This window comes from Cladophialophora immunda (assembly GCF_000835495.1).
Source record: "Cladophialophora immunda strain CBS 83496 unplaced genomic scaffold supercont1.6, whole genome shotgun sequence".
NCBI classification, from domain to species: domain Eukaryota; kingdom Fungi; phylum Ascomycota; class Eurotiomycetes; order Chaetothyriales; family Herpotrichiellaceae; genus Cladophialophora; species Cladophialophora immunda.
In genome coordinates, this window is record NW_015622546.1 from 4,118,985 (window position 1) to 4,130,937 (window position 11,953).

Below are 11,953 nucleotides of genomic sequence, written 5' to 3' on the forward strand. Positions count from 1 at the left end.
GAGACGCCGAATACCGAGTACTGAGTACAAGGAAATAGGTTACGGTGAAGTGGTCATCAGTACTCCGCATCTTGTAGGTGACTGTCGTCCATCATGACTACCAAAAACTATTTGTAGTCAATTACTGTCCTTAGCTAGTTCGGAGCGACTACCAAGTCCACTCCCAGCCACGGCCACCAGCCTCCCGGCCGAAATCTTCGCAGCCAATAGATACAGGCCCGAGATGCTCGTCTCCGAGAATACAACATGAAACACAACCTAATATTGGGTACAGGAACAGTCAACGTCACTCAAAGAGGGTGAGCAGCAAACAACTCATCATTCTGACAATCTTCGATAATGATGGCGGCGAATGAATTTAATAACGCTGTGCGAATCCACCACCGGTTACCAGTTTCAGGGCCCAGTTCTGATGTCTCAAAGCCCTTCAAACTTCCAGAGACATCTGGTGGCATCAGCAATTCCTCTGTCCTGTTAAGAACGATAGGCTCGCAGTTTGGGGGATGGCGCAGCCAGTGAAGCCTTGTGTCGAAGATGGTTTGACAGTGGTCGAAGCAATAGTCAGAATGCTTGTATCCTCACCCGGTGGCTCGGCTGATCTTTGTCCAAGGCTACCGAACGATCTCAAGTTAAACATGCGCTGCTGTGGAACCGAGTTTTGCTTGTTTTCTGCTGACGTAAGTATGCACGAGCAGGCACTATACCAAAGAAAAGATTCAAAACTGAATTTTCTACTACGGAGGTGAGCCAGGGGTGGTTGTGGTTGTGAGACTGATATGGTCGGCTTTGAGCGAGCCTGGTGGCCTGGAGAGTTCTAAACAACAGAATAGTAGATTACCAGTATTCGTGAATCCCATACCACCAAATAGTCGCAATTTTCTGTCCCGCGCTTTCAATTGATTATGGCAGTGCGTACAAGTTCATGGGCAATTCCAAGCTGGTCGAGGAAATACTTTTCCTTCTCGGGCACATTATAAAATCTCGAAGTACGCCATGCCCTCCAGATGCCTGCATTGACGCCCTTGTAAAGCTGTTCCTCTTGGTCGCTCAAGACAATAGGGTTGATGTTGGCCCTCTCATCGGGATGGACAAAGAAAGGAATTGAATACCTCGATGGCAGCATTCCAGACTCGTCGGCCACTTCCACCGCCGGAGCAACAACTCGATGAAGTGTGCTTTTGACACGGCCGTTGAGTAGTCTATGAAGCAAATCGCCAATATTGATTAAGACCGTGCCAGGAATAGGCTTAGCCGCGATATAGTTCCCTGTGTGAAATGGATCAACCTCGAGGCCTCCAACCCCATCTTGGAACAATAGCGTGCAAAAGCCATAGTCACAGTGAGGCTTGGCCCTCTTTTCACCAGCGTCATCTGCCCCTCTGGACGCCGTGACGCTGGCAGCTGGCACTGGGGGATAGTGCATGATACGCAGTTGCGGATCGGATCTTTCCATCATTGAGTCAAAATAATGCTCCCCACCAGGGAGGCCCAGGGACAGTGCCAGACACTTAAGTACCTGTTCCGACAGGGCGAAGCATTCTTTGTAGAACTCGTCCATGATCACTTGAAAGTTCGCAATTTCCGGATTGTGATCAGTCAACTCTTGAGAGGTTGGACAGAGCTCGTTGGTGAAGCGCCGATGCTCATACGACTCTCGATGATCGCCTGCTAGTTTAGGTGAGTAGCCTTGGTTCTCGGCTGGATCTCGAATAGTATATCTTTTTTTGAAGTCCAAGGGCAGATCGAAGAATTGTCTTGCCTGTGAGTGCCTTGGATCAGCCCACATCCACACTCTGCCAGAGCGGGGAACTCTCAACGTTGAGAGACATGACTCACCAGAGTAAAAATGCTGTCCACTCTTCCCTGCAAGATACCAGAGTCTTTCAAGTAAAGGAACCCAATGTCGTGGAATGCTCGGTAGATCTGATCGGCCACAGCCTTTCTTTGCTCTGAGTCGCCTTTGAGGAACGGCTCAAATGATATGACGGGAATCTCTGCTTTTGCCATTGTGCTTCTTCTTCTTCCTGGTAGGATTCGAAAAATTTCTCAAGGCGGTAGTAATATCATACTATCATGGTGGCCTTCACCTGGTTATATTGATTTTTTGGAATGCACAACTTAAGACTGTCGGCTATTACCGAACCAGCGTTTCCGCATTGCCGTCTACTGATCCGAAGATGGTGTTATCAGAGGGATGTTGTGGTCTACTCTCTGATCACAGGGACAATCAAGCGGCTTGACATTGCAACAGGGCGTTCCAATGATTCATCTTGATTTAGGTTGTGCATCTATGAATTCACCCCCTTTTAGGTTACAGACTGGCTTATGCGGAGAGCGAGTATTCCAGACATGCAATCAGAAGAACCCGAGGGGTCCTTGTCGGCAAGTGGATTGCCTAGTATGAATATGGCAATGTAGGCACTTATCTGTGCCAGAGGGGCGGCAGTGGGTCGCGGAGATGAGCAAAAGCTACTCCGTGTTATCTGAGGAAATATCTCGAGTATTTTCTTGCCGTCTTCCAGCACTTTCAGCGTAGCTTCCGGCAGGGCGCTATAGTAGCTAGTTGGGTTTACATCTATCACAAGTCCCAATGTGCCATGTTGAGATTTCATTCGTCTATGCCTGGAATGCTAATATGGCACTCGTCAACCAGTTCCCTGACTTTTGCCGGTTCCCAGCCAACAACCAGCACCATCGGTAGCCTCACTAGCCAAATATCGGCTAGATATCTCGAGCCGCTAGCCCAATTCCCGAGGTTGACTGCTCATATCTTGGACCACTGGTAAGCGACGTCACGAGGCCTGGTCGGAGAATGGCGACGACGGAAGCCCCCAATGAGGGACGATATCAGGGTCTCGAAACTCGAGATATACCCTGGTTCATCTCCTCCCCCAGTTTATCCACATTAGGTCGATTGCGCTCTGTGCAGCTCCTTTTCCCACGTTTTCACCTCTCTGGGAATTTTTGGCGCCCTGCCTCGAACAACTTTCGATCAGCGATGACAGAAACGCGATCTCGGACAGGTTAGTAAATTTTGCTGAGTTAAGCAGTGTTTTCCCGTGCCCTATCTGATGACCTTTACGTACCGACGGCTGAGCGCAAAATTCTAGGATGTGCGGTGTGCCGACGCTGTCGTCGCAAGTGTGATGAGAAGAGACCACAATGTGGCGGCTGCTGGAGAAGAGGGGTCGACTGCGATTACGATAATCGCTTTAGGTGGGCCTTTATTCGTCCGTCACCAAGGGCACCGGAAGCGCGGCGGCCCAAACGGAAACGTCAAAGTTCACTATTGAACGAAGAGATTGCCCAAAATCACGACGGAGAAGCTACGAAAGGACCTGTAGTCCTTGCGCAGAAGCCCGCAACAGCTTTATTGCAGCGAAAGAGTGGTTCTGAAGCCGCGGACTTTGGATTCCGCCGATATTCTCAGCAACAAACACTCCCCCACATCGACGCCGCCGCCGCTGAGGGTGACGAGATAGATGATGGTCTCGCCCAGGATCATCTGGCGGGCCAAGTCCAAATTCATACACCACGGCCTACGAGAGTGATTCCAGTGCCTTTCTCGGTCGTTTGCCAGTCATATGACGAAAGGCTTGCTCTTGAATATTGTAGGTGGAGATCGTCCGCTATCAGAGTGATCTGCTCTAATTCGCACTCGCAGGGCTCTGGAAGCGGTGCGGGAATATGGTGGCCTATGATGGCGCACAGAACCCATACCGCAAGTTTTCCATGATGGCAATGACCTCGCCTCTGGTAGGGAACACTATCGTCTCGCACGCAATCGAATGGATGTTCCACTGGGGCCGAGTCAGTGCTGAAAGAACTCTGCAGCGACAGCATCTAGCCTTAGATTCTTTGAGAAAGGCTATCGGCGGAATGAATGTGGATTTGACCTCGAACAGGATCGAGATTCAACGCGACTCATCTCCCAGCGGTCAACAATGTTTCCAAACGGATCTAGTGATGCTGGCCGCGGTGTTGATGCAGGTTGCCAACAGCTTCTTCATAGGCTTGGTTGGCGTCGACGTTCATCTCAATATCGCTCTACATTTCCTCCAGAGCTTGAACATCCTCGATACACCATGCGAAGGGTTTGTCCTGCGGTTCTTACTCCAGCGCTTTGCCATGCTGGACATTACGACTTCATTGACGCAAAACCGACGGCCCTACCTGTCCCTAACCTGTTGGTTTCTCTGGCCCGATCCTAAATTGGACGTGTCAGAACCGCCATTCCGCGAGATGACGGGTTGTCCCCAGCCGCTCTGGGTGTTTTTGGCGCGCCTTTGTCACCTGAGATCCGACTTGTCCGACGAAAGCGGGTCGTTCTCCAAGGGACTGGCTGCTGCCTTTCAGATCGAAACGGAGCTGCGAGTGTATGGCGAAAGTATGGCTGTGTTGGACTTAAACGGTGACTACGCAAGAGAATCCGGACCAGAAGCTATCTACTATCACACCTTGGGCCAGTGTTGGTATTGGTGTGCGCATTTGGTGTTACAGCTCCAAATCTACAAGGATCCCAAATGGTCCCCACGAGTGCAAGAGACAGTCACTATCATTATGACCTTGATGAAGACGATCCCGGTTACTTGTAACCCTAGTTCGCGGACATCTACTCCGCTGTGTCTATTAGCAAGTGGTGTCTGCGCGCAGGAAGATAAGAAGTGGGTAACGGAGAGAAACGACGAGTTGAGGAAGGTATTTCCTTGTATGACGAGAGACGAGACCATGACTTTGATCCAAGAAACATGGCAAGAATGAATGACAGAATAGAATAAATAACACAACTCCTATTCAGAAGCGCCTGGCCAGATGTAAACTATCTTTGGACTGAGATCAGCATCTCTCAAGAGCAAGGGGTGACTATGGGTAGGGCTTTCGGAAACAAAATCTCAGTATCTGGAATGACATGCACAACCTCTTTCATTCTCCTTGCACTGCCAGCAATACGACCTACGGATGCGCCCGCAGTCTCCACCTTTGTTCACACATCGGCCGCCTTTGAAAGCGCCACCACCTTGAGGTCAACGCTTCCTGCTTCCTCAGTGTGGCCACGTGGGCTGAGATCGACGCCTTCGATAGTGATTTTGGTGTCGGCCTTGTCAAGGTCGCCGAGGTCAGGAACATCGGAGTGCTTGACGCCACCGAATTTCACGTCCACTGCCTCGAGTGTCAGTCCACGAGTTTCGACCCAGAAGATGGCAATGAGGACAATGTAGAGGATGTCGACACTTCCGAAAATCAAGTACGTCTTCCAGCCAATGGCCTTCAACGAGAAAGGAATGGCCATGGTTGAGACGAGGCCGCCCATCTTGGTAGTCAAAGCATATAGACCCATGCCTGTGGCACGGATCTGGTACGATAGGACCTCGGCCGGATACAAAACGGTTAGCGGATTAATGCCGATATCGTATCCCGCCTTGCAGAGGAAGATCATTGCGATAGTCCCATAAATGCCTGACTTATCCGTCGAGTTTCCAAACTTCGCCGTCATGCCAGCCAAGGCAAACATGAAGAGCGAAAGTAGACCCAGACTGGTACACGCCAATCCCTTTCTCGGAAGTCGGTCGGTGTACCATGAGGCCACAACGGAGATTACCAGACCCCAAGATGTCAAGATAATGTTGATTTCGAGTTGGGTAGTCGAGTCCGTGATACCGGCTTTGGTCATCATGTCGCCAAAATAAAAGGTGATGGTATTGTTGCCACAGAGCATCACAACTATTGAGAAGGTCGCAGCCAGAAGCAGACGTTTGCGGTTAGACTTGTTCGTCCACGCTTGGACCAGAGTGAGCTGACGGCCTTCGGTCTTCTCCCAGCGGATAGTATCACTGATTTCTCGGAACTGCAAGAGCGTCTTCGGATCCTCCTTGTCTCCTCCACTGTTGACGATGGCCAGCACTTCCAAGGCTTCTCCGTGGCGATCTTGTCCGATCAGCCAGCGTGGCGACTCGGGGATGAAGAACACGATTCCCGCAGCAAATAGACTGGGTACAATTTGCAGCAGGCTCGGCAACCTCCAGCCCCATGTCGAAATCCAGTCATTGGTCTGGACGAATGCACGTTAGCCATATTGTCATGAGTGCGGAAGTCTCACATCAAGCCTACCGCATAACAGATACCAGACGCCATCAAAGTCCCGACATTCCAGCAGGAATAGTACAGTCCCAGGGCGAAACCGCGGTATGACATTCTTGCGACCTCAACAACGTATGTCGGCGTCGCTACTACGGCGACGGCCATACCAATGCCGACAATGATGCGGCCAATGATGAACATAGTGATATTTACGGCGCCGGCTTGAAAAGCGGCTCCGATCAGTGTGATGGCTGAGGACGACCATATTGCTCGTCTCCTACCCAGCCAGTCGGTGAGGTGTCCGGCGAAAAAGGCACCTATACATCCACCAAGGTAAGAGCTCGCCGTGTTGAGGGACGTCGTGGCTGTGGTAAGCGTGAAGTATGACTTATATGACGGCATTACGTTCAAGCTTCCCATAAGGGAGCTGTCGTATCCGGTCAACTGCGCCAGTCAGGGAGGTTAGTATCCAAATACATGAAGACACACGGTTTGGTCTGGACGTACCACCGAATCGGCGAATGATGTTCCCACAATGACAATGAAAAGCATGAACTCGGAGCTTGGAACCAGCTTCGAAACATACCTCCTCTCCAGACGAGGAGCCATCTTGATGATGATCGTGTGTCAGAGTCGTAGAACAGTGATTCTGTCTTTAGCTTGAATTTCTCAAGTCGAAATGCTGGAGGGATCTGCTGGATTTTGTACTTGCGCGGTCTGTAGGTGTCAAGGAGCTTAGCCCTGCTCTCACTCGTGCTGAATGATAAGCCCTTGATAAGAATCCAAAAGCAGTCAATCCAGAAGCGCGTGCAGATATCTACTACCTATTTCCCATATCAGCCATTGTTGCGGTAGATATACCGATAGCGTACTGATAGAAGAAGCTTAGCCAATTGCAGTTGACTTATTCTCTCGCCTTCTGAGAAGTTTAGGATCAGACCGTGGTGGAACCCCGCTCATGAGTGCGAAGGCCGTATGTGTCAATTGATATTCGAGGCGGGCACCACAAATCCGAGGCCTAGATCGTAAAGTCAACGTGGGTGTACTGTACAAATGTGGGCGAGACTGGCCATGGGGTCTGTCTCTACCAAATAAAGTGTTGAGAGGCCTTGATAAAAGTGACAAGTCCAAGGCAACGGCTAGTGAGGCGGGGCATTTTGGGGTTCACCAAGGCTAGGAATTCTACACTAGGATGGATGAGGAAATTTAGCCACCAGCGTATCCACCTTCACAATGGAATTTAGGGCTTCCTATCTTGTCCGATGATGCTGTAGATGCTAAGCAACTCACGTCCCGAGGTGGTGACAAACAATTACTATGGATACGACGAGCAGCTCGACTTAGGGTTCCCCCCACTTATCTCCATTGTAAGGAATTTTGCCACCCCCATCTCTGTCTACGTGGCCCAAGGGTGTTCCGCTTGAGTTCTCGGGTGGAATAGAATGTCCTTATCAAGATACTACTGACTCGATAGCCCCATCCACTTTGCTCATACCCCAGAGGGATCATAGAGTTTGTCTTTTTAAACTAAAAGCGCAATCCCATTTCCATATTAGGCTTGTGTTACGAGTTGCCTGTAGTAGATATTTAGACACTATCACTATATGACTGGGCTAGAGAGTTTGATGAGTCATTACACTTCATAAAAGATCTTGTGAAATTGAGACGACATATATAAAACAATCTAGCCTTGGCTTTTTTTGTGCCTATATTCATCTTCTTATCCAAACAAGGCGTACAATAGAAAAATGAGTCAAGTTGAAAGTGTGACTGTCACTCTGAGAGGGGCTGAGCTCAATACGGAGACGAGGGAGATACGCATGCAAGATCCAGAGGAACAGAAACATACATGGTGGTCTTGTACAGCACCAAATCCCAATTATGTTCCGCCCAAGGAATTCAAATTTCCTTCAACACTGGTGCCCATCCTTCTAAACCCAAAGGGCACGACGGAGATCCCACAAAAGACTTGCAAGGACTATACCAAAGAAGAGGTTTGTGTTAGGATTGTATCAGTGCCAGAAATCAAAGTATTAATATCGCTCAGTACAAATGGAAACACTTTCTCCCTTACAACACAGCCACAGCGGATCCGCCTTTGACGCCATTTGATCACGTCGACCCTGCCTCCCGTGCTGACCCAGAGAAGAGAGCGCTGTTTGAAGTTTTGAGGAACAGGAGGGATCTGACACCCAATATCGGCACTGAGGTTTTCGACGCCCAGTTAAGTCGCCTGTCGCCAGCACAGAAGGATGAACTAGCCTTGTACGTGGCCGAGCGGGGTATGGTCATTTTCCGCAAGCAAGACTTCACCTACCATAGTCCTGAGTGGCTGAAAGAGTACGGCACACACTTCGGCAGGTTGCATGTCCACCAGTTCGGAACTCATGTCAAGGACCACCCAGAGCTTTCCACCTTATTTCGAGACAATAACGACTCTTACTTTGACCACACTACCTCGGGCAAATTGAACACTCTAGGATGGCACTCAGACATGACTTATGAGATGTAGGTTGTCTCCTACATCTCTATGACTTATTTTTCGCTGACTTCTTGGAATAGCAATCCGCCCGGGACAACCTTTCTTTGTGCGCTCACCACTCCCGACTGTGGTGGTGATACCTTGTATTTGAACGCTATGACCGCTTACGACCGGCTCTCAGAACCCATGAAGAAGTTCCTGGAAGGGTTATCAGCTATCCATGCGGGCACTCCACAAACGGTCACTGCCCATAAGACCAACATCGTCCGCCGTGAGGCTCTCGACACAGTCCACCCCGTTATCCGTACACATCCAGTCACGGGTCGTAAGGCACTGTGGGTCAACCCAGTGTACGTGAGCCAAATTGTAGGCTTGAAGAAGGAGGAGAGTGACGGCATCCTGAAGATCTTGTACGATCATATTAAGAGCGGTCTTGACTTCCACACCCGAGTCAAGTGGGAAGAGGATACCGTTGTGGTGTACGACAACCGTATGGTCATGCATTCCGTCACCTTAGATTACCCCCTAGGAGCGACAGGACGCCGACACATGCTCCGCTTAACCCCACAGGGCGAAAAGCCAACGTTTCGACTGGTACAATAGATAAGATATAGCATGGGTACTGATCACTTGGGAAATGTCAGTAGTTCAAGAGTTCATTTAGTGATTTTGATCGAAGATTGGTGACAATAGGAGAGCGTACGAGGTACTGTGCGACACAGTACGGTAAAGCTCCACCTCTCACAATTCACGCCCATTTGTGGACAACTAGCCGGATAGTGGTGATAGTGTGGGTAACACTAGTAGCCTAGCTAGTTGAAATATCTTTTTCGACCGCGTGCCCAGAAGAGGCCATGATTCTCCTTATCTTAGACCCAAAAAGCGAGTGGCTGAACATATGAGGGGACAGAGCTATCCCTCATAAGTTCCTAGTAATGGAGAAGGTGCTTCGAGAGAGCAATCCATACATAAATCAATTTCTACCTCAATCCCTCTCCAAAAGATTTTATGCGTCTTACACCAAGCCTTTCATCCCATTGAAACCTCGCTTTGACTATGCAAAACAACATTGAATATGCCGAAGGCCGACTGCCGTCATATACCAAAGGCTGGATAGTTCGTAGCGGGGCCAATATCAATGAAAATTTTGACAGCCTCGAATGGCAAGAAGCAATTCCAATTCCTGATCTTGGACACCACGATATTCTCGTCAAGTTCCATGCTGCGTCTCTTAATTATCGAGATTTGATGGTTGCAAAGGTGAGTAGTAACGGTCGTGTCTGGAAGACAGTACGAAATAATAATAACGAATATTGATTCTAGGGTCAATATAAATTCGGTATGTGCTTGATCTCGTATTTATTCTCGAGCGAATTCCTTAACATCTTGAAAGGTACGCGAGAGAATGTTGTCCCAGGTAGTGATGGAGCAGGGCAAGTTGTCTGTGTAGGAAAATATGTGACATACTTCCAGCCAGGCGACAAGGTGGTTACGGTTTTCAACCAGAAAGAGCCAGTAGGATCTACCAGAGCTGCTACCTTAGGCACAAGCTTTGGGTTGGGAGGCCTACATGATGGAACTCTCCGTCAATACGGAGTGTTCAACGAAGAAGGGTTGATGGACATACCGTCCAATCTGAGCCTCACCGAAGCAGCCACATTGTCGTGTGCAGCGCTGACTGCATGGAACGCGCTCTACGGCCTCCAACCCCTCCAGCCGGGGCAGGTCGTTTTGACACAGGGCACTGGAGGCGTATCCATCTTCGCTTTACAATTTTCCCTCGCCGCTGGTGCAATGGTAATTGCCACAACGTCTTCACCTGAAAAATGTTCCCTTCTTAAAAGGCTGGGGGCACATCATACTATCAACTATAAAGAAGATCCAGCTTGGGGTGCTACAGCAAGATCCTTGACGCCTGCTGGACAGGGTGTCGACTGTATTGTCGAGGTTGGTGGGGCTGCAACGATGCAGCAGAGTCTCAACAGCGTTAGACGCGGCGGTCACATCGAAATTGTTGGCTATCTGGGACGCCACTTTAACCAAGAACCAGTATTGATGGAAGCCTTTCGCCGTCTCTGTACAGTGCGAGGCGTGGCTGTGGGAACTCGCCAACAGTTCTCCAATATGTTACGTGCCATACAGACCAATAACATCAAGCCCTTGATAGACAGAAAGGTCTTCAGGTTGGAAGATGCCAAATCCGCTTATGAGGTGAGTGAGGAATGGATCTCTCTGCGAATAGTTCTAATCACTTTAATAGTATGCTTGGAATATGGGTCATGTTGGGAAAATCGTGATAACTATGGAATAAGGATGTCATAAATAACTAGATTAGAAGGCCTAGTCTTCCATACTCTATAATTGGGCCCCTATAGATACTAAGATAGGGCTACCCACAGGTAGAAGAGCGTATATGACACGCCTAAGAGATCTACACCTCTCTAAGACTTTAAGTCGTGTAGTAACTAGATATCAAAGGAATTCCTTTCTAGGCTCTATCAGTAATACCGCAAACATTTCACGGTGAAATGTTTAGAAGGACTAATGAACTGGGGCGAGGCTTCTAGCCATAGGCGCCAACTCGTACGGTGGTAGGTAACAGGCGCGTTCACATCTTATAAAGCAGTTTTTTGATTGTCTTGCTGTCCTCTATCTACTTAGACTAGAAAATAATAAAAGAAAGACTACTAAGCTAAAGTGGTACCCTATCAGTAATACCGTAAATATTTCATGGTGAAATATTTAGAAGGACTAATTATATAGGGTGGGTAGACTCTATAGTAACCGTGAAATATTTAAAAACACTACGGTAAAATATTTGATATTCCTAACGGAATCTTAGGACTAAAATTAGTAGGCTAATTATTTACTATAGATAGGTATTAAATCCTAAATTATACACCTATATAAGCCCTAAGGATTAAGTTATTAGCCGCTATAGATAGGCGACTATATTTTAATAGAGTACTCCTAAGATTATATATCTATAGTTATCTAACGAAACTTAATATTAACTATAGATATACGTACTAAAGTCTATTAGCGTTACGTAAATCCTTTAAGGTCTAGTAAGATCTAGTATTTTAACAGTTAGTCCTCCTAACTACTAGATAGCCCTAGCTTCTTAATGGCGCTCTCTCGACTTACGCACTAATCCTAAGTAACTTAAGGACTAGGATATCTATATATTAAGGTCTATAGATCTCCACTATAGAGGCTTAATACGATATTATAATATCTAGAGTTCCTTAACTAACTTTAAACATAGTGAAATCTCTAATATTACTTACCTTAAGTAAAGTTAGTTAGAGCTAAGCTATAGCTATACTATATTCTAATATCTAATCTATTATCTTAGGTTAGATAAAAGTTAAAGAGTATAGAGCTTAGTAA

General features: G+C 48.0%; 4 protein-coding genes across 4 annotated transcripts; 2 read left to right on the plus strand and 2 right to left on the minus strand.

Moving 5' to 3' along the window:
- Positions 1-892: 892 nt before the first annotated feature.
- Positions 893-2,007, minus strand: PV07_10839 (uncharacterized protein; the record flags this gene model as incomplete). Its single annotated transcript, XM_016398205.1, has 2 exons — positions 893-1,759; positions 1,837-2,007. 2 exons carry the CDS (start codon positions 2,005-2,007, stop codon positions 893-895), a joined length of 1,038 nt encoding a protein of 345 aa, XP_016245396.1.
- Positions 2,008-3,499: 1,492 nt separating this feature from the next.
- PV07_10840 (uncharacterized protein) lies at positions 3,500-4,761 on the plus strand (the record flags this gene model as incomplete). The annotated part of the gene is made up of 2 exons (XM_016398206.1): positions 3,500-3,611; positions 3,665-4,761. Exon 2 carries the CDS (start codon positions 3,688-3,690, stop codon positions 4,759-4,761), a length of 1,074 nt encoding a protein of 357 aa, XP_016245397.1. The 5' UTR covers positions 3,500-3,611; positions 3,665-3,687.
- Positions 4,762-4,984: 223 nt separating this feature from the next.
- Positions 4,985-6,687, minus strand: PV07_10841 (uncharacterized protein; the record flags this gene model as incomplete). The annotated part of the gene is made up of 3 exons (XM_016398207.1): positions 4,985-6,049; positions 6,109-6,522; positions 6,586-6,687. The coding sequence occupies 3 exons, from the start codon at positions 6,685-6,687 to the stop codon at positions 4,985-4,987; spliced, it is 1,581 nt and encodes a 526-aa protein (XP_016245398.1).
- A 2,929-nt stretch (positions 6,688-9,616) lies between these two features.
- Positions 9,617-10,904, plus strand: PV07_10842 (uncharacterized protein; the record flags this gene model as incomplete). Its single annotated transcript, XM_016398208.1, has 5 exons — positions 9,617-9,820; positions 9,884-9,899; positions 9,954-10,771; positions 10,821-10,841; positions 10,896-10,904. 5 exons carry the CDS (start codon positions 9,617-9,619, stop codon positions 10,902-10,904), a joined length of 1,068 nt encoding a protein of 355 aa, XP_016245399.1.
- Positions 10,905-11,953: the final 1,049 nt, after the last annotated feature.